General features: G+C 39.2%; 1 protein-coding gene across 10 annotated transcripts in view; it reads right to left on the reverse strand.

Annotated features, from left to right (window-relative positions):
* Window positions 1-23,422, reverse strand: part of PDE4D (phosphodiesterase 4D) — a 1,237,087-nt gene that overhangs the window by 22,749 nt on the left and 1,190,916 nt on the right. For 9 of the 10 annotated variants that reach the window (XM_070412009.1, XM_070412010.1, XM_070412011.1 and 6 more), the window contains one exon: window positions 22,307-22,419. In XM_070412009.1, coding sequence (XP_070268110.1) covers window positions 22,307-22,419 — 113 coding nt within the window. Of the gene's footprint in view, window positions 1-22,306; window positions 22,420-22,505; window positions 22,698-23,422 lie in introns of those variants that run through there. The other variant, XM_070412018.1, reaches the window with a different exon arrangement.

The raw sequence follows: 23,422 nt of genomic DNA on the forward strand, positions 1-23,422 counted from the left end.
TGGCTTCCCTAGTGACATAGATATAACCGAAGTTTCTCCCTCCAACCAACATAAAAGCATACTGTGATTATAAAATAACAGTTATGTCCAGAATTCACAAATGGAAGTGATGCATTTCCTCACTGGCGTGGCATGGCTGTTCTCAGCTCCTTTTGTCATGTTGGGTAACACTGCTTAGGCTTTCACATTACTAATTTGCTATGAAGAAGGGATTTTAAAAAATAGATTTTCTGTTGATGCCCCTCCTATTGTGCTATTTTAAAAACATCTTAGCCCTGGTTGGTTTGCTCAGTGTTAGAGTATTGACTACAGACCAAAGGGTCATGGGTTTGATTCCCAGTCAAGGGCATGTAACTTGGTTGCAGGTTCCATCCCACCCGGGTTGGGGTGTGTGGGGGAGGCAACCAATTGATGTGTCTCACACATTGATGGTTTTTTTTCTCTCTTTCCTCTTCCTCTTTCTCTCCCTTCCTCTCTCTACAAAAAGAAAAAAAAAAAAAGAGGAAAAAACATCCCCAGGTTTAACAAAAACAAAATAAAAAACCATCTTAAAATAACTTGACTAAAGTTCTACTAAGAACATAGACTCTGAATTAAAATCCTTTAGTGCATAATCCTCAACAAATAACCTCACCTCTTAGTGTGTTGGGGCTTCTCATTGGTAAAATTGGGTACGGCCGTAGCTGGTCTCCAAAGATGCCTAGTCTAGGAGTATGAGAAATGGCTCACCTGCCCGAATTTAAACGACGGACTTGGAGACAGAAGTATGTGGAAAATGAGAGGGGGTCAGTCCCATTGTACAGGGACATGTGGGGTGGGGAACATAGCCTATTTATTTAGTCCCTCCTCTGGTTCCTCATTGGCTGAGTACTACGGGGTCACCTGTTTCCTCATGCATCGCCCAGGTCTTGCTGTCTCCCATGGGGCCATTTAAAAAAATTGGGCTGAGGCCTTTTTAGCTGCCTCCACCTCCCCTGTCTAGCTGAGGAAGACACCTTGGGGACTTCCACCTTGGTCTCCTGGAATGTGCTATTGGGATCCCTGAGTCACCCTGAGAGAATGTCTGACTATTCTGACACTGCCATGTTATGAGGAAGCCCATGCTAAACTTAGGAAGAAGCTGCTGGGAAAATGACAGAGAAATGTGGGGAGGAGAGGCAGAGGAGGGAGGGAGGGAGGGAGGAAAGAGACAGGGGGGTGGAAACGCTTACATGTAAAAAGTAGTTGTGTTCTAGGCTCAGATAATCATATGTGAATCACCTACATGAATGGTTGCTGGCAGATGGAGCGATCCTCCCTGGTAAAGACTACCCTGTGTATTCCAGGACATCTAGTCTCCCTGGCTTCTGCCTATAAAATTCCAGGAGTACTCCCCAGTAAGTGTACCCTGGAATTTCTTGAATGTCCCGCAGTGTTAAGGATTACTGTTCTAGTTGCTTCAATTACCTTGAACTGTGACTCCTAAATCAGGATGGAGGATGCTTGAGGCAAGAAAGATAGCTCATGCTTTCTTTATAGTTCTCAAAGTTGTTAGTCAACCACAGGCATAAGATTCAACTGTATGTAAGTCCCTAATCTGTTCCAGTAACGAAGATGATGATGATGATAACAAGAAATCTTTTTGAAAAGCTCTGACCTAAACTAAGATTCATTTCATTTTTCCCATTATGAGAGGCAGACTAGATGCTCCTTCTCATTGCCATGGCAGTAGCAGCCTGCAGAAGAGACTAGACAACGCAGAAGAGAAATGTGGATGGGGCCAGAGAGATACCACTCTTAACGGTCAAACTTGGCTTCTGAAAATGTTAATGAGAGCACTGTAATGGGTATGTCACAACATTTATTAAGCACCTATATGCACCAAGAGCTTTATCTATTTTATCTCCAATCTTCACAACATCCTGGTAAGAGAGATATTATCCCCATGCTAAGGTGAAAAGACAGGTACTTGCCCTGTATGTGACAGGGCTGAGAGGCAAATCCAGGTTTCTGTGAGTCTGTGCTCTCCATGGTGTATGAATAGCTCTCCGTATAATTAGGCTGATGCAAATCCTATGATAAATGGCATGAATTTAGGAGTGGACCCAGTTATCCTTAATCCTGTGCTGACTCACAGTGTCTTGAAGTAAAGAACCACTGCTACCATCACTGTGGTCAGATCTCTGGACAGGATGGATCTTATAACTGTGGTCAGGAAGCTGGTGCCCAGACACAGGCAGCCTCGCCTGAAAGCGAGACCTACTTCTGCATGGGAGGCTGTGTGAGCAAGACAGAGATGCCCTCACACACAGGTAGAACTCAGATTCCCTGTCTGGTGACCTGCTGCTCTCAAACATCCAGGTGGTTTTATATACCAACATGTGTACAGGTCCTGAAATAGGAAAAACACACATTTCCTTCAGCATTTAGTTTTCTTTTCATGTCTTTCTCTGATAATACTCCCCAGAATGTCTAATGTCACCCCTCTTTTACTCTTCATTTTAACTGATACCTCAAGCAATCACCAATCTTTCTGGACTATTTTAGGATATTTAAAATTCTGCTGATGGAGTTGAGTCATTGATACAGTATCAACACACGCTGGCATCATTGACGTTGGAATAGAGGTCATGAGAGATAAGACACATTTTTGAATAAGGAAAAAGAAAAAACAGACCAAATTATGAAGACACTGAGGCTCAGAAGGTCAAGTGTCTCCCCCAAGGTCACAAAGCCAAGCAGAAGAGTAAATCTGAACCAAGGGTGTCCGGCTTCAAAATATTCTAAATTGCCAAAAAGTATTTTAGGCATTAACCTACATTTAGCCTAGAGTCTGCAAACAATATGTCTGTTAACATAATAAATTCTAACTTATACAAGATATTACTGTGCTTAAAATATTTAAGAAATATTATTTAAAATAAGTGTACTAACTCTTAGATTTCTCCAACCTAAGAGATTTTCCCAGTACCAGCACTGTTTTTGGTATATTTTACACATTTTGGAAAATAATTTATTCTATAATCAGTCTATATTTAATTTACACCTTTTTATTTAAGGCCAAAGTTCTGGGAGTTGTTATTAATCAAGAAGCAAATCTGTATAAAGTGGGCTCTCACATATCCAATGCTGTTCAGCTCAACACACGCAAATCTAAATGCTAAATGCTCCTTGAAGAATTCTGAGGCAAGGTTAAACTACAGATACTACATATAATAACTAGAGCATACCAGTGTCTTTTAAACCATTGAGTGTTTCTTCTACTTCAACTGCCTTGAAAGTAGTTTTAGAGGCAGACAATAATCTAGAACTAATTTATAACCTATATTTTAAATAACAATTTTAAATCTATTTTTACATTATAAAAACTATACTTTCTTTAATTAATGCTAATATAAAAACATTAAGGCAAGCAAGCCCACTAAATCCGTTTGTGTTTACTGCCCTCTAGTGATAATGGATCTGAATGAAATTTAAGGAACAGTTTTGTTCAAAAACAAAAACATATGTTACAAATACTACAGAGGTCTGAAATTAAGAGGAACTCGAGGTTGATGTTAGTCATTAGTAATTCAGGAAATAAAACAAATTAAATCCAAAATGTGGTGCCACTACATGCTTAGTAGGATGGCTAAAATAAAAAATACAAACAATACAAAACGCTTGCCAGGATGCGGAGCAAATGCAACTCTCATACATAGTTGGAGGGAGTGCAAAATGGTATAGCAACTTTTTAAAAACAGCTTGGAACTTTCTTATAAAGTTAATAAATACACTGACTATATGATGCAACAATCCTACCCACCCTAGTTATTTGCCTAAGAGAAATGAAAACATATATCCGTACAAAAACCTATATGCAAATGTTTGTAGCAATTCTACTCATATCAACTGAAACCTGAAAATAGCCTAGATATCAGGTGGTGAATGGATAAACAAATTGTAATACATCCAATTGAAATACTAGAAAGCAATAAAAAGAAACAAATTAATACATGTAATGTATTATTAGTGGATCAATCTCAAAATATACAAAGGGAAAGAAGCTATTTACAGAAGGCTATAGGTATACTATGTGATTTCATTCACATAAATTCTGGGAAGGACAAAATGTAGGGATATTCAGGTCACTGGTTGCCAGTGACTGGGGATAGGGGTAGGGGAATGACTACAAAAGAGCAAGAGAAACCTTTTTGGGTGATATAAATATCTATATCTAGATTCTGGTGGTAGTCATCCAATTGTATACATTTTTCAAAACACATTCAACCATACCTAAAAAGACTACATCTTGCCATATGTAAGTTATACCTCAAAATCTGACTTTATAAAAAATGAGATGATGCTATCAAATTATTTTAATTCCAAATTTGCTTAACTGTGCCTAAAGAGAAATGAAAAAAATCTCAAGCATAGTTGCATACCATAAAATAACAATTTTAGTCTTTCAAAGAGCTCCACCACTATATCCCAGGCAAATAGGCATATGTTTGTCTAAAGTCCATGTTAGTTTTGAGTAATCTAATATATGGAAAATTCCTAATTAAGCAAAGCCTTTAGGCAATATAATAGCAGTTAAACTATCCTTATTAGGTATTAATATCGTTGTTATTTTAATCCTTTGGAATAAAACATTCCCTGAAATGCCTTAGATATTTTCCTGCTTTTTTAAACCAACTGATCTTAATTCTTTAATGATGATCTTGGACCACGTTTACTCACTCATCACTGAATAGTCAACAAATATTTATTTTATGGTATGTTTATTGTAGGCCAAGCACTATGCCAGCTGGTGGAAATTAAAAGCAAATATGGTGAAATGGGTAGAGCTGCTTGCAGAAAACTGAATGGTCCCAACTGATGCATACATTTTTAAATTCTTCTTTCACTTCTTCTTTATAGCAGTGATGTCATTTTTCATTTCTTCTTGGTTCTTCTTCATTTCCTCTTGGTTCTTACACATATTGTTGAATTTGTCTTCCATTCTTTTCATCCACCTTATGACCATTTCTCTGAATTCTTTCTCTGACAGGTTGCTTGCCTCCATTTCGTTTACTTCCTTTTCTGGTGATGCCTGTTTTTCTTTCATATGTGGGCTGTTTCTTTGTCTCCCCATGATCTCTCTTCTCCAGGTGTCTGGTTATGTAATTCTCTCCCTCCTTTATGTGAGGGGGTGCAGGGCTCCTCCGAATCCGCGTGCTCGGGCGCTTGGGGACTGGTGTTCCCGGGTTCACAGCTGTTCGCTGGGTGCCGTTGTTGTAGATTCTCTTCTTTCACTTTTTTATAGGTTTAATTTTTGAGTCCTTGGTTGTCAGCTTTTTCTTCTTCTTTTTTTAAAAATATATTTTATTGATATTTTACAGAGAGGAAGTGAGAGGGATAGAGAGTTAGAAACATCGATGAGAGAGAAACATTGATCAGCTGCCTCCTGCACACCCCCTACTGGGGATGTGCCCACAACCAAGGTACATGCCCTTGACCAGAATCAAACATGGGACCCTTCAGTCCGCAGGCCAACGCTCTATCCACTGAGCCAAACTGGTTAGGGCAGCTTTTTCTTCTTATGGTCAATATAAATCAGCCTCCATATAGTAAATAAAGCATTCATTTTCTTCTTCCTATTACATTGGATTTTTGTCTAGAATGTGTTGTAAAAGCAGTAGTTCTCATTCTCAAAGAAGACATCCAGTGTGAAATAAACTTCTGATATAGCGCTAACCTTCCTAGAGATTGTGTACAATAGCATATTAAAGGCTTCATCAAGAACAGTAATGAATAATCTTTCTAATTGTGTTTAACCTAGCATTTCTCAAACTTATTTTACTACCTAACTCTTTTCTCCCTTCACATTAATTAACAAGCAGAAATAAAAATACTACGATTTCAATGGAAATTCTTGTGGAAAGTAATGGGCTTAAATATCAGATAATAATCATTTAAAAATGATTATTTACTTATTCACTTAACAAAATAGTAAACAGCTTCTATGCATCAGCATGGTGATACAGCAATGAGCAAAAAGACAAAAACAAGCCTTAGACAAAAAAAAAAGTGACAAATATGCTATTCAGTAGTCAGGACAAGCTGCACTGAGAAAGTAATATCTGAGACGAGACCCTAATGACTAGAAAGCCAACCAGAAGATTTGGGGCAGAGCTTTCTGAACAAGGGCTGAAGGAACACAGCCAGCATGAAGAAATAAGTATATCAGGTGAGATTAGAGGGGTCAAGGAAGGGCAAAGTCAAGATCAGGTAAGCTTGCCAGAGGGTGTAGAACTTAATTTACATTTTTAAAAAGTTGTCCCTGGAGAGGATGGTTTGTAGGTGGGAAAGAGCAGATGGAAGAGGAGAGGAAGCACTGAGGAGCTAACAAGACTTGAACTGAATGCTGGAAGTGAAGAGATAAGAATCAATGCCTCGATTTGTGACTTGAATAGATATTTGGAATCAACGCCTCGATTTGTGACTTGAATATCTATTTGGGCCATTTGCTGAGATGAAGAAGGTTGGGGGAAGTACAGATTTGAAGGAGAATAAAAAGGAGAAGAGTCCTATGAATTGAGTGCAAGACAATTTAAAAAATATTAAGTGTTTTTTTTTTTAACTGTTGAGGGACATTTTACACCCCTACCCCCAATTCTTCACAGAGTTCTGGGTAAGGAAAAATGCCAGATAGTTGTTTTAAATATGTAGTTACTTTCAAAACTTTCAAATCCTCTAATGACATTACACTCTGATAGAACACTTTCATCAAATTATTTTAAGATGTTTTTAGACTATCCCCTCAAACCCATTAACAGACAATTTATTTTTAAATCTCTTCTTCACAGTAAATTAGTAATATAAAAGCCTAAGCAAGATTACACAACATAACCAAAAGCAGAATCCAGCATTTAAGTTGGCAGTATTTTTATTAAGGTACTATGCCTTATTTGAACATTTTAGTAATTAAGACTTTACTAAAAGCAATCATAAGCACAATTAAAAATGGTGCAATAATGGGATTTTTTCCCCCATAAGTGACAGTGACAGAATAGTAGAGTATAGGAATTCTGAGAAGTACCAAGGTATAGAGTGTAGGTTTCTCTAGTTGGCTTCACCAGAGTTAAAACCGTGGCCCTGTCTCTTATGAGCACTACAACATATAGTAAGGTCTTTAGGGTCTTTGGGTTGTGTGGAAGGAGTTGGAGAAATAAAGGTAATCTAGCACAGTATCAAGCAGATGTCAGGAGCCCAATGAACAATTATTTTTTTTTTGTTAATCCTCACCTGAGGATATTTTTTTCCATTGATTTATGGAGAGAGTGGAAGGGAGGGAGGAAGAGAGACACACACACACACACACACACACACACACAGAGAGAGAGAGAGAGAGAGAGAGAGAGAGAGAGATACATTGATTAGCTGCCTCCTGCATATGCACCCAGAGTGGGGTCAGGGATTGAACTTGCCACCCAGGTATGTGCCCTTGACCAGAAATTGAACTTACAACCCTTTGGTGCCCAGGCCGATGCTCTATCACTGAGCAACACTGGTCAGGGCCCAATAAACTGTTTATAGTGTGATCAGAAACACTGAAACTTGTCATAAGAAAGACAATCTGATTAAAACAACTGCATTAAGATTCCTGCAATAATATCTACCCAATAGTTTATGCAATCAATGGTTTGTCTGCAAACTATTAGAATCATGGACACCAGCTGAAAATGCTTATGGAGATACCAAACAAATAGATATAATTTTTTCAGCATGCACTGACCTGACAAATGTAAAGACATCCCTATAATCCCAAAGCGCAATGTAGGTACAACTCCACAGGTGACTTGGGACCAAGGAGATCAAGACCAGTACCAATGAGTATATGATGATGATTCTTTTAACTATGTGTTAGCTATTGTTTCAGGTGTGAGCTTGCATTTAGTGTGTGGGAGACAAAATAAACGAGCAAGTGCAGGAGCCACCTCACTTCCTTCTAGTGTGCCTTCCTGAGCTGCAGAGTCTGGACAATTAAAAACTCCGTATCCCAGATGCCCTTGCTTTCACATGTGATATAATTTCTTTTAATCAGATGAACCACTTCCCACAAATTAAACAGCTGTCAATCTAATTTTTGTTTCCTTGTAGACAATCTGCCTCTTCTCTCTGGCTGTGCTGAGATCTATTTGTTTCTGTAGGAAATATCAGGATGTGGGTTTCTTTAAAATTTTTTTCTGCTTGGGATTCAACTGAAATCCTAGAATATTTCCTTGTCTCCTTTCTCTCTATTTTCTTCTTCTGGAATTCAAATTAGATGCATGTTGCCACTTTGCTGGAAAAGGAAACCTTGCCATATCTTAAAAGTACATATTGTTATCCATAAAATACAGCATAGGTTAGATCATCATCATTAATTCTATAGCAGTCATTTTTATTCAAAATAATGCTTTTAAGCAATTTTTAAAATTAAATGTAACTGTTCTTATATCTTGAGACTAAATTACTGGCTCTAAAATACTGGAAAAACCAACGAGATTTATCTAATTGCCCCTAAAGTAAGATTCAACTATGTTTCTTCCAATAAATAACTCAAACTTGCCCTGGCCAGTGTGGATCAGTTGGCTGGATGTCATCCTGCACACCAGAAAATGGTGGGTTTGATTCCCGGTGAGGGCACATACCCAGGTTGTGGGCTTGCTCCTGGGTCAGGGTGCATGCAGGAGGCAACTGATGGATGTTTCTCTCTCACATTAATGTTTCTCTCTCCCGTTCCCTTCCTCTCTCTAAAATCAAGGAAGTCCTTAAAAAAAAAAACCCTCAGATCTAAAACATAGTTTAAAACATTATTTAACTCATATTTGTTCACACTTCAGGAAAAATGGTTGTTAATAACTACCTTGACATTTATTCTTCTAGGATACTGCCTATGTTATATCGTTATGATGGGAGAACATAAGTTTTGCTTCTGAAAATAAAGATGATAGGAAAAGAGTAAAATAATACACTTATTTAAAAGTCTCATTTCGTCTATAAAACCTTTGGTGCAGATACATGTCTTATAGTTACGAGACCCCTCCAAAAAAACAAACCCCTATGTAAGCCTAAATACTGGATTGTGGTTAACTGAAACCAAAAGGCATAAAACAACGACAGAAAAAACCTCATAATGATTTATTTCCCACATGAAAATGGTACCTGGTCTAGAAAATAGTCAAGTATCAAACACAAATAATAAAGACACACCAGCCTAAAAATCTCATTCAAAAGTGATGATGTCAATAAAAGACCTAAATCAAGGTCATGTCTATCAACAAAAATTTTTATTTGCCACAAGATAAAAGCCTTTACAAAAGTAACACAGGACTGATTTGTTCGGGGTCACTTCATCTTTTCCTGTACCTTGTTACGGCATCTGTAAAGTGAAGGAGGTGAACAGGTAGATCTCACAAACCTCTTTCACCTCTATATCCTTTCAAATTAAAAACCAAAAACAACTTTTATTAAGCATACCAATGTTTGATTTCTCTGCAAAGTGGCTGTCAGCAAGTGGAAAAGGAAAGGCATCAATCACCTACTCAGTGACTCATTTTCAACTCTTATAACAACGACACAGCTGGGGAGTTTCTTTTCCCTCTGGTATGGCTAGTATCAGACGGTGACTAAGACTTCATCATAGGCTGGAACTAAGTTCAAGGTCATTTTCATCCACTCTTCTGTTTCTCAACCAGATTGTCATTTTAAATCTGTGCCCTGATGAAAAGGTTTATTTTTGGTTCTTGTTCCTAGTTGCCCCAAGAAGAGACACCTAGTAACCTGATACTGATATCTGAATCATTCAGAGGGGTCTTAGAGGCCATTTAGGTAAGCAATGCACCGATTTTTAGACAAGGTGGAATGAAGATCTATCTACACGAGACCCTTACAACTCTAATAAGAGGTTTTTTTGTGTGTGTGTCTGCCTTCAAATATATTCTTTCAAAGTAATCATAATTAAGTGGCCAGTGAGAGTGTAAATAAGAATATGCTATCATAGAGTGCTAGGTAACGGAGCTAAAACTAAAGTAAACAAACTCAGTAGGCCATCACATATGCAAGCTAGTGAGGTCCCATAAATCACCATGCTGAGTATCAGGATTTCAAAGGCACACTCTGTGGGCTCTGTCATCCAGGCGTGTTGATTCAAGCTCCAGTTGCATTGGGTTACTTATATGGCAGCATATAAAGTTCACCTTTAAGTTTAAAAATAGTTCCAGTCCTCATCTCTACTAAAGATAGGCCACAATGCCTACTATGTGTGTGCACCACACTATGCACTTGGCACAAGTTTTCATGTCATTCTCATAATAATCATGTGAAGTAGAGTTTATTAGTCCTGATTTACAGAGAAAACAGAGGCTCAGAGAGGTTGAGGTAATTTAATTATCCAAGGTCATAACTCTAGTATGGGGTGGATTTATATCCAGAAGATAAATTGTTAAGCTCATTGGAATAAGGAAGATTTAAAGCGGAATCCAGATAAAGATCCATATGTGTCATTTGCTATTCTGTCCCACTTTTCTTTTTTGGCATCCAATAATTACTCATGAAATACTACACTGAATCAACTTACACTGATTTTGACACAGTCTCTCTTCACCGTGTTCCAGCTTATACGGTGCTGCCCCATGCTCTCCCTCCCAGACAGCAGGTTCCTTAGGGGGTAGCCCAGCAGTTGGATGTGACAAACCACCCATGCTGCTACTGGGCCATGACTCAAGGAGGCAACAGGTGAAGGAGGTGAAGCCAGCTATTGGTGCTAAAAAAGACTCAAGCCTCAGAAATACACTCTGTCTATAAATCTCCCCTCTTCAGTCAGAACTCCCACCTCCCTCATCCCCACAGCCAACTGTCTTCCCATAAACAGTCAGACCCTCACCTCAGGGGATTTCTTTTTTCCTTCAAGGCTGTCCCAAAGGTTTATTCCAACCAGGTTTCACCATATGAATCCTGAGGTGTAAAGTAGGCAGGAACACAAACTGGTCAGTCTGCCTCCAGCCAAGGACAACTCTGATCCCAGGCCAGCGCAGTCAGATATCCCTCCTCCTCCCACCCTTCTCCTTCACCACCTCACTGTCTAATATAGCTTTCTCCGACCTTTCTTTCCTTCAATCTTTATTTCTCACTCTAGCCACGAGTCCATTTTTCCTCTCCATTCCCCCAATAGGCAACACCATAATAATTGTCTATTTAAAATTCTGACACCTGCTTAAACCTTCCCTACGTTTATCCTATCTCCCGCCGATTGATCAGGCTTTATGCTACCAATTCTACTCAACCAACCCTCCAAATCCCATCAGCTCAGAATCTCAGATCTGCCTTAGTCAATTGGTCTTCTCATACCACTGACCCCCTCATCCTTTAGTTTATATCTGTGGCCTGTTAACTACCTGCCTGCTAAGTTGACTCCCAACCTAATGCTGTCTCACTGTCATACATTTCCTAGGAGCTAGGTCCTTTCTGCTCTCATCCCAATATGTCACAGAGAACAAGGCAGGCAGAATAAGCTGCACAATAGGATTCCCTTACAGGAATTATATTTGCTGAAACTGCTCTTACAATTTTGGAATCCAGAGCTCACTAAATAAATTTAAAAAATTATCAGGACATATTTTGAAAATGCAGCCTGAGAACAAACACTTGTTTTTCTATCTCCTTGTCCTCCCCCCAGATGTTACATTCAGAAAAATAATGATCTCTGCCTGTATTAAGAAGTATATGGCTCGTGGACAAGTTTAATAGATCATCAGTTTTTCATCTTTAAAAATGTGACAGATCGTTTTGGCATATAGTGTACTGCGTCTGGGACCAAATGTAAGGTTTGAGGTATGAGAAAACATCAGGATTATGCCTTCCATTAGAAAGTAAGGTACATACTAGTGTTTTCCTGGTTAGTTATCAAACCTGCTCATGTGTATCACATAGATAACATTAACAGGTTTGAACACAAGGTTAAGGTAACAAGTAAGTTTTCCACTGAATATTTCAAGTCAGTTTCAACAATATGCCCTGATGAGAATGACAATACTTAACATCTTTGGTATAAATTTGGATTTTCTGTATAATTCAGTATAATATATCATTCTTTAAATAGACTCATGATAATTTGATTTTTGTATAATCTTTGAAAAATCAGTTCCCACTGTAATGATATCTGTTCTTTCTCTGTAATGGGTTTACATTGAAATGATCAGGCAGAATGAAAGGAGAGTAACAAAAGGAGAACACTTCAATATATCCTCTCTAAATATTTTTGAGAATATTATTTAAGATACCTTTATTCATATTTAGGTCTAAAACAAAAACAAAGCACCAAAACACCGCTGTGCCCACCATGGAAAGCAGCCTTAAATCAGCCAGTCATTTTCTGAAATGAAGATGACAATATCAGCTTACACTTATTCCAGGGTGGCAACCTCATCTTTGCCTGGTTGCTATGGACACTTCCCTAACAGGCCTGTGCTTTCTACTCTCCAGGCCTGCTTATGACAGACGGAGGTGTTTCCTATTATGGTGCCTATGTCTGCACAGCACACTCCTTTCCAGTAATATAAAGCAGAGGCTGCCACCCGAGGGATTACAGTGCAGCAGACCAGAGATGCTGACGGAAACCCAAGCATGCCTCAGGCAAAGCTGCACAGGATGCTCCCTAACAAGCAAATGCCAACCAGCACATCTTTTCTTCCCAATTGGAAGGGAAAGTATTCAGATGTCATTTTTAGTTGAAACAAACCTATAATAAGAATATTACTGCTAAAGTAGATAGAGAGGAGAGAGGACTATTAAAGGCCACCAATATAGCCTGTATGGTTTTTGTTTGTATACTATAAACTTTTAATTTAAATGAGATTAGACTAATCTGAGCATAAACGATGCGAAAATTTCTGAGCCATGGGTGTCTGTAAGCAGAACTGAGATTCTTAAATGGGAAATGATCAGGATTCTTGTCCGTGAAAGAAAAACATCTTTCTTCCAAGACACCAACTATAATGCACAGACTCCAAGGTGACAATAGCATTTACATGAACAAAATCCTGCATATAGTACTAATTTATATGGCCAATTACAAAATGATATATTGACACTCACTGGTTTTAGGTTATAAGACCTGTAGAGGCTTCATCAATGCATGGTAGAAAATTCACTGTTTATGAATTTAACCAGTTACTGAATCCATCTGCTTATCAGAAACATGGCTTGTATTAAATTTACACAAAGAGAAAAAAAGTGTATCTCTCACCCATACATCATGAATATAAGTTGAGAAAAAGGCTACACAGGTAACCCAAAATGATGCAGAGACACTCTAGGAAGTGAATTACATTAAGAAGCCAGGAGATTTCTAACTACACAGGTAGTACTAACACATCTCAGGCTTGGTTCTGAGATGAAAAATAGATAACAGTAACAATGATGCTTTGAAATATTGATCATGCTAAACACTACCGAAACTAGCAAAGAACAAAGTAGGCAGGAACAGATTATATTTTCATTTTATTAATTTATACGACTTCTACTCAAATGACATTACACAGAAAAATTAGGACGAATTTCTTCAATTCTTTGACCAAATGTTTAGTAATTCCCTTGGAAAAAGTCTGAAAAATAGTAAAATTGAAACTATTACTCATAAAAGAACTTTAATCTTCTAAGCCCTCTTAAGTAAAATTGACCTTAGTTCCTAAAATTGATCAGTAACGATTCCTACAGCAGAGAGCAGAAGCATTTAAAGGTGCATTTCAAGGATCACCACTGCAATACCATTCACACAATTCATCCAATATTTATTGAGCACCTACTCAACAAGACCTTGTGTGCGATGTTATTGAGGCTGGAGAAATAAGACTAATGACCTAATGGACATTGTAAATGTACTAAGAATAAAAAAAGAAAGAAATATCGGACTAAGAGTTAAGAGAACTACTACAAAGTCCTGTGGAAGGTCAAAGGAAAGCGATTACATCCAATTAGGGGAGGCAGGGCGAAAGGCATGGGAGAAGATACAACAGAAAAGACTTCTTAGAGCAGGTAGCCTTCCAGATAGACCTTAAAGGATGATTAAGATTTATTTAATAAACTTTTTGTTTTAGAAAAGTTTTAGAGTTACAGACAAATTGGGAAGATCAGTGCAGAGAGTCTCCATATGCCTCACACCCAGCTTCACCTATTATTAACATCTTACATTAGTATGGCACACCTGTCATACTCATTGAACAATAGGATGCATTATTAACTAAAGTCTACACTTTACTCAGATTGCCCCAATTTTCACCTAATGCTCTTCTTCTGTTCCAGGATCCCACCCAAGACAGCATGTTACATTTGTCTCCTTCGGTTCCTCTTGGCTGTTACAGTTTCTCAGATCTTCTTCGTTTTTGATGGCCTTGACAGTTTTGAGGAGTACTTGGTCAGGTATTTTGTAGAATGTCCCGCAACTAGGAACTGCCTGATGTTTTTCTCTTGGTCGGGTGGGATTATATGCTTTTGCTAGGAAGACCGTAGATGTAAAGTACCATTTTCATCAGATCATAAGTGTACCTACTACAACATGGCATCACTGTGGATGTTACCTTTGACTACCTGGCTGAGGTAGTGTGCGCTTGTGGGGTTTCTCCAGCACAGCGGTACTCTACTCCCTCTTTCCCTATTGTGCTTTTCGGAAGGAAGTCAATATGCACAGCACACACTTGAGGAGTGAGTAGTTTTATGCTCTCCCTCCTTGAGGGTTGAGTAACTACATAAATTATTTGGAATCCTTCTGCACAGATTTTCCTATTCTCCCCATTTAATTATTTAGTCAATAAAGTATTTACGTCAATATGACCTCATGGATTTTTTTATTTTTATATTTTGGGTTATAATCCAATACTTACTTTCTTGATTGAATATTTCAAATTCTGGTAATTGGGAGCCCTTTCACAAATTTGCTCTTATGTCCCTTTGCTATGTTCCCATCAATGTGGAGTTTTGTTTGTCTGAGCACTTCCTTACCTTCTCTTACTACAACATGCTCCCAGTTCCAGAATCAGCTATTTCTCTAAGAACTTGTGACACCTCTGATTGGGCAATGGTATTAGAAACCAAACTGAGGGTGCTAGGTGAATTCATTGCTACTGGGGTGTCACTCTTCAGGCCCCCTCAGGCGACTGAGCAGGGAAACATTTGTACATACACTAGGTAGTTAAGATGTTGAAAGGTGCAGTGAGATGCTATGTCCTTAGTATATTTTTCTTTGCATTAAATAATAAGAGATTCTGTGCCTTTCAGCCTCATTCAGAAGAATAACAGGGATACATTCATTTATGACAATAACTGGCTAAACTATTCTCTAATGCTGTATGTATTCCTCCAAAAGTAGCACAGAGAGTTTTAGATATTCTGGCAAAACTTCAGGCCAGATTGATGGGCTGTTCTGTAAAATTACACAAGAAACAAAAGGTAAACTCCTTGAAAAGTAACTGATGGGAAGCAAAGTAAGTGAAAAATCCAACAGTTCTCTTCGGTTAGCGTCAACATCATTAGGCCACCATTCCCTCTTCAAAGCTTGTTGTAAGTGTATAAAGTAGGTATCGGGATAGCAAAGAAACACGTTGTCTAGCTCTCACCCCACAAAATAAGAAAAGACAGATGGTATTTCTTTATAGATAGAAATAAATGATTTCACATTACTGAGTATCTACTATGTCTCTGACTCTGCCTAGACAATTTCCATCTTTTAATTCATTAAATTGTCACAGCAACTATCTAACAGATGAGAAAACCGAAGCACAGAATTACAGTAACTTGTCCAATTTATATCTAATAAAGGCAGATAGTGAAACCAACCCAAGAGGGTGCTCTAAATTCATAGACTGCGCTGCCTGAGGAATGAATGTCGAATGGATGAGAGATTTCTGATGATTAAATTTGGCTTTTTCTCTTCTAGTGGGGAGATCCCATTAATGTCAGAGAAGGATAATCATAGGAAGATTAAAACAAATTTTTCTAACCAACCATGACTCACCAAATTGTTCTTGTTGGCACTTTAGAACGGTATATCCAAAAGTATGCCAGTGTCTGTGAGTAGTAAGCAAAATGCTTTACTGTGGTGTAGATGGACATTTTCTCATTTTGTTACATATCAATTTTAATGTATACTAGAAAAAATATAACTAGGACTTCAAATTCATGCTTTTATGTACATCCTTGCTTAAGATGAGGCATTCAGGTGGGTATTTGCAATAAAAAAATGCTTTAAATAAAAACATTCAACCTGTAGCAATTGTGAATGGACACAGGAAGTCTGAGCAATACTAATTTAGACTGTTATTACAGAAGAGAAAGGTCATGTTTTTCTTCTAAGAAATATTATTTTCTTACATTGCAAGGAGTATATGGCACATAGTTTTCCTCAATCTCTTCTTAAAACACATTCTAGACATTGGAAAACTTACATGCAATGTACTGACCACCCAGTATGTGCTATGCACCAAACTGAGCTTTGCATACATTGTTTGATGCTCTCAGCAACCTTTTGATTTTATTTTCCCCTTTTATTGTCTCCATTTATAAATGAAGAAATTGAGATTCAGAGAAGTGAGGCATGTTTCCCAAAATATTAGGTAGGAAGCTGCAGACAGAGCTGGAATATGAGACCAAGATCACGTGACAAAACCATCTATGTTCTTTCCGCTCTACAAAGCTGCCGTAGGCATCACGGGTGTCCACGCCAGTCCAGGGAGTAAATGTCATTCATGCTCATCCAAGTAGACAAAGTGTAGCAAAATAATAACAAAAAGCCCAGAACACTAAGCATTAATAAAGAAAAGTACTTCATTAAAGATAAAGTATCCTCTCTAACCTACTGTCATTCCCTTTAACTCATTTTTTAACGAACAGAGCAGAATTGTTTGTTGTTTAATCAAATAGCAAGACTCACTCCCCATCCCTGTTCAAGTGAATAAAAGAAAATGCCTTCAAATGTCTTTTAAAACTAGTGTGAGTATTCAAATAAAGGGCAACCCATTTCTATATTTCCTAGAAAGATGACAGACTAATAGAGCCAATGAAACCATCACAAGTAGCCAGGTACCCCAACGCCGCCCGGGCAGAGCTATGCCACCACAAAATAAGTCCCCTGCTATTTGCAGTTTTAGAGGGTTGGTCTCTTTCTGAAAAAGATCAGATTCTATATATTTTATGGATTAACTGAAAATTATAACATTTATAGCATTTCACATCTGCCAGACAGGTGTATCTTAAATAATAGCTACAATTTATGTGACTATCAGAAATCTTCTTAAATTGAACAAATGCATTATCTATCATCCTTGCTATTTGGGGAAAAAAGTGTGTTTAATCTATCCATAATGTTGGGGAAAGTTCTATTTTACGTTGGTCAAGGCTTTTGTTTTGAAATGAAAGAAAAAAGAAAAACACACACAAAAAACCAAACCCAAAAACATAGTTTATAACGCTCTAAGACGCTACCTCTATCCGAAAATTAAATCAAAATGTAATAACTGAAAACAATTTCTCTAGTAATGACTAATTTACTGAATCATAAATTAGAAGTTTTTTGATAATTAAATTATTAGGGATATTCTCAATCCTTCATAATAACTATGGCACACATGTAAACTACATAACTCTTCGCCAAATCTACTTTTATTAAGTAAATAAAAAAGCAAATTCAAAACATCAATAAATTTATTTTCTATAGATACAGAAAATACCTTCTTTTAAAATTTAAAGTTTTCTTTAGTCATGTTTATTAATTCTTAACAATTCTCTTATGACTATGTCAACAAATTTTAGTATTTTAATGTAGAAAATGACTGTCACTTGATATTTGTTCTTCATAAAATTAAAATACCTTTTCCAACTAACTTCAACTTCCTTCTTAGCAAGGAAGTTTCTGTTCTGTAATATTCACGTAATGCTGAAATATCTTAAGGTTTAACTACCTCTATAAACATCCTATATTCATTCTAGCACCCCTCTTTCCCAGAATAAAACATATCAGCAGTCATAGAAAACTCTAGTATATTTTTGTATGCACTGCCTATTAAACAGCAGCAGGGGGAGCAGACAATGAAACACTAAGAAAAAGCACCCCAGAAAGCAATGTAATTTATGGCAACAGAAGCACGATAGAGATATTTCTTGAAAAACAAATAGACAAAATAAATTCCATAAAGAAGCAATGACCACGTTTGCAATGTTGGCCTATATACATCTGGAATGCACTAAAGAACAGCCTTCAGTCTCTTAGAAGGATGCTTGAATCCTAACTTCAAGACGTGCTTTCAGCTTGAAGCACAGTAGTTTCCAACAATGACAGGACAAGAAACTGCCCCAAAATTAGACAGAGGAAAAAACCCCATGTTTTTAGAGTGGCATATTTTGAGGAGAAATCAAAGTGATTTTGTTTCCTCCTTCAAACATTCCTGCACCTACACTGGTGAAGTGGGCGTTATTAGGTCACAAGTGGATGAAGTTATAGGGTTCGAGTTATAGCATAATCCTTGAAAACCCTGAGGCTTAGGCTTCTGGCCTGTCCTCCTTGAATCCTCAACTGACTTTCTATAAGAGAAGGTGACCAAAAACACTGTGAAACTACTCTGCATTACAAACATCTGGCAGGATATTCTAGCTTTGCAAAATCTGTACAAAAGGATGGAAATGTGCCCACCGATCCCAGATAGTTTTATACGTTCTAAAAATTAATAGGAACTGTTTTTTCAGTTATACGGTAAAACAAAGTGTTATTTGGCTTTTCTGTTTGGAATTCTGTAACTGGCACGTAAGAAAAGACTAAACTTCTAATAAGAACTTCAAAATGTTTATGTCTATATTAAACCAAAAAAGTGTCGATATAATTTAAGCATTTTTATAATACAGAAATGTACATTAAGGACAGTTATTTAATAATTATATTATGAAAATCCATAAACTTAAAATGTCAAGCATAAATTACAATTGAATGTTAAAAAAATATGTTAGCCAAGTAAGCAACCAATTAAGTTTGACCTAAAACTCAAATAATAATGCCAACAACAACAGGTATAGTGCCTACTATTATCAGGCACTATTTCTTACCTAGCTATTTTCTAGCTATTTTATTCTTTCAACCTTCTGCATTAGCCTTTCAAAATAGATATGGTGTCCACCTTATGCGAAGGAAATTGAAGCTAAAAAAGTTAGTCAGTTCTCTGATGTAACTCAGTCAGCAAGGAACAACATTATGATTCAATGTCTAGGTCTGTCTACCTCCAAAGCTTTGAGACGTCACCAAAATCTCCCTCAACTGTAGCAATGAGGTTCCAAAGGAAATCTGTACAAATCTCAAGCGGATTAATGTGTTTATGAGGGCAAATGCTATAGATTTAACCACTCAAATTAAATGCCATCTGGAGCCTCTTACCCAACTTGGTACAAGCATCCTACATGTATTACACCAACTCTGGCCTTGGACAAGAACTCAATAATTTTCCCATCTCAATACCCTTAATAAGCATTATGCACATTACAACTCCCGTCAGGAAATATAGCTAGTTACTTCTAAAATATCATTTAAAAATTGCTAATAATTTAGATTCTTTACATTAGGATTTTTAAAAACATATGAAGAAGAATCTGTTAACCCAATTAGCTAAATGGTTTGAAGAATCAATTTCCTTCTTCCTGACACCCAAATCCCTCTTCATAATAATCACCATAGAGATATAGTGATTATTTGCATAATCTATATAATCTATATAATCACTTACAAATCCTAGTCCTTACTAGTATTTTTATTATTTAAATCTATTAGAGTAACTTTAAGAAACAAAACAAAACAAAGCCTCAAGAGAGAAGAAAACAGAGAAAGATGTCATGACTTTTCAAAGCAAAAATAACCTGAACACATTGGTTGGTGCAAACAAGTATATGTAAAAAAAAAAAAAAAGATGGTAAGAAATAATCCAAAGCTATGTTTCAGACTTACTCATTCATACTCAAGGGATATCAGACAACCTAGTGGACGTGTGATACAAGCTGTCACTATTCCATTTCTGACTTAGGCTCACTCACGGGGACCTTTCAGATCAGCTGCTCCAACTCAGTTTACAGCTCATGTGGATGTGACTTATTCGTGCCCTTGCTATCAAACAGAAGGGTCACTTTACAACCTTTACTAAGAGCTTTTTTTTTCTTCCCCCTTTTATGCTAATCCTTTTTCATCTATAAAAAGTTACACGAGCTTAGCACTCATTTAGAAATGAATGGGTTAAAAAATGAATGGCTTAGACATTAAAAGTTTAAGCAACAGCTACATCTGAGTTGAAAAAAAATATAATGTTAAAAATAAGTGTCCCGTCAGTAATCATTCAACCATAAGACATAGACTGCTAGAATGACTATACTTTGAAGAAGTATTTTCTCAACCTAGATTGCACTTCAACCAAATAAACCTGTATATTAACACAGTCATGGTCTAATTTAGGGTCATTCACAATGAAGATTAAAAAATAAAAATCCCTATCTTATGTGGTGCCTTTAAAAGAAAGGAATCATTTTGAGTAATTATTGTGACAAAGTTTTATTTTCAAATCTTAAAATGTGGATAAGGTAATTACTTGACAGTTGTCATATATAGTGGATTATTAGAGTTCATGTTAATTTTTAAATCAGAAGACAGGTTTCATCATAAGAGTATGGATTTTTGGGGAAAGTAACTGTAGCTGCGTGGGTTCATTTTGCTGAAAAATAACAGTCAAATCATCTTGAAAACATAAGCAATTGCCTTCAGGTGCCTTGAGGCTCTGCTCTTTCTTTTACTAGACAGAATTAACCAGAGAAGAGAATTCAGAATGCAGGCCCACTGCAGAATGGTCCCATTCAGCAGCTAGGACAATGGAGATACCCAGCTTATGTCCACTGCTATTATGAATCAAATTATGAACAGACAATTTATGTTTTAGAAATTTAATAAATAAACTAAGAATTCGTAAGCCAGATGAGAACAATGGCACCTAATGCCACAGCAGGGAGCAGGAGAGCAATAACCAAACATTTTAATGAAGAGCCATACCAAATTTAGAAATGCGGCCCAAATGACCAAAAAAAAATTTACATTTGATCAGCATGCTTATGGGTAAGTCAACATGCTTATGGGTAGGTTAGTGCCTGCAGCCAGTGACTGGAGAGTCCCTTTTATTTTATTTGCAGGTAATGTTTCATTTGAAAACAATGCTGTCTATGTAAGCATTATCGACAGATAAGACAAGTGGCTGATACGCTATGGTATTTTTAAAAACCGTGTGAGAAAAAAACAGGTGGGATAAAAACTACACCAGGCTAAAACAAAATAAAAAGCATGACTCTCTGAAAAATATGTGCACATAAACAGTAAAAACGGTATACACTTCCTGACCTTGTAAATAGGTGGCTCAAAATTAAATATCTTTAAGAGGGAACTGTTACTAATTGTCACACACAGTTACCCAGTCCTTACTGGTTGAATCTCCTGGCCATTTGCATCCGACATCCTCCTTTCCGATCCCCTCAGCCAATACTCATAAAAACATACATAATCAATTATTTCCTTACACAACTAAAGACAAAAAAAAAAAAAAAACCCCAACAGGAATTCTGAGAAATACAGCAAAACAGACAACACTCTACCTTGCTTTACCGCTGAGCCAGACTGAAGGTTACTTCTCACCCCCGAAACTCCACTAACCACCAAGACCTGCACGTTAGCAGATAGGGCACAAACACCCCATTGACTTTCCAAGACTCAAGGGAAGGAACAAGGTAAAGATCATAATGGTATTTTCTATCTTCGCTGACGTTTCTTCTGGACAGGTATGGCCAAGTGAACATACAAAGGGTCAGTTTTTACAGGGTACCCTGACCCTTAGATAAATGAGGGCTAAGGTTCCAAGTTCAGTTTGAGTGATGACATCAAGAGATTGCACTGACCTCCAGCCACTCTTATTTCCAACTGGGAATCCCAAGAATACCCTTAAACATGCAATGCCCAGGGACTCGACTGGGTTTCTGCAGCAAGGGCAAAGTGTCACGAGTCTTCCCATCTGCCACCCCCCAAAAAAACCACTGTGTCCTGGAGGTACTGCCATCAACGATGTCAAAACTACTTTTGCAAAATGTTTCCTTTATCTGGAGTGAGTGGAAGAGAGAGGGAAGGCACAGAACCAGGGACCTCCCTCGGAGGCAGCAGAGCTGCCAACAATCTGCATACATTTCCCGGGGCCACTGGAACCGGTGGCTTCACCGGCGTGGGAGCCAGCCGCCTCCGGACCTCCGTGAGAGCCGAGCAGGGCCTTACCTTGTTGGAGGCCATCTCACTGACGGAGTGCCTGGTCTGCAGGGTCTCTAGCTGGTCCAGACACCAGTCCAGCTCCTCCAGGGTCTCGCTGGCCAGTTTCTGGTAGGCCTCCTCTGCGAAGAGATAGGGAAAGGGGGGCTCAGTTCTCAAGCGCTTCACGGGGCTGCCAGCGAGTTCAAAGGGGGCCATCCTGCCGTACCCCGCCATGCTCGGATGCCCGGTGCCCGCACATGGGGGCTGCTCCTTCATATTGCCGAGCCGGGCGCTCTGCTAGCGGGGCAGCCGGCCTCGGGACGGCACGGGCTCTCCAGCTTGGCGTCTCCGTTCGGCGTCCGGGGAGGGCGCGCGGAGTGCGGCGAGCCAACTTTTACGCGGAGGACACACGGGCCAGGAGACCACGATGCGACTTGGAGACGGCGCGGCGGGTCGGAGTCCTAGTCCTTGAGGATGACGAAGGGGGTGGCGCGTGCGCCTCGGAGCCCGCCCCGCGGGGAGCGGCTGGTCCAGCGCCCGATCGCCCCGGCGGCCAGCCCGCGCCGCGGCTCCGCGCCCGCCCCGCCGGCCGTGCCTCACTCGGGGCGAATGAATCAGCCGCGGCCACGGGTGCGCGGCCACCACGTTTCCTGTTTTCTTTCTCAACTCCGCGGGCGGCGGGCGCAGCGCTCCATCGCCGCGGCTTTCCGGGAACACTCCCCCTCACGCCCCTCTCGGCCCCCCGCGGGCCCGGCCCCTCCTCAACTCCCTACGAAACGAGCGCCTGCAGCCACAGCCCGGCCCGGCCCCCGGCCTCCTTCCCCGCCGCCTCGCCGCGGCATCCCCCCGCGCAGCCGGCGAGGCTGGCTTTGAAGCCCAGGCGGAGGGGAGCGGGCGCGGGCGCGGGTGCCTGCGGGGCTGCGGTGGGTCTGCGCGAAGGGAGTGGCGGAAAACCCGGCGTGGAGCGCCCGCGGGGCTCCGGGGGGACCTGGCGCGCACGCGCGACCGCGCACCTGCCCCGCGCGGACCCCGAGCTCCTGCGGAGTCGCTGCCCCCGCCGGGTCTCCCCCTGAAAGCCAGAGCCTCATCGCCGCGGCCACTGGCAGCTGGCTACCTGGGATAGAGTTCGCGGGAGACCCGCCG

The sequence above is a fragment of the Myotis yumanensis genome, unplaced genomic scaffold (genome assembly GCF_028538775.1).
Source record: "Myotis yumanensis isolate MYYU_CA2020_CCGP unplaced genomic scaffold, mMyoYum1.0.hap1 SCAF_4, whole genome shotgun sequence".
NCBI classification, from domain to species: domain Eukaryota; kingdom Metazoa; phylum Chordata; class Mammalia; order Chiroptera; family Vespertilionidae; genus Myotis; species Myotis yumanensis.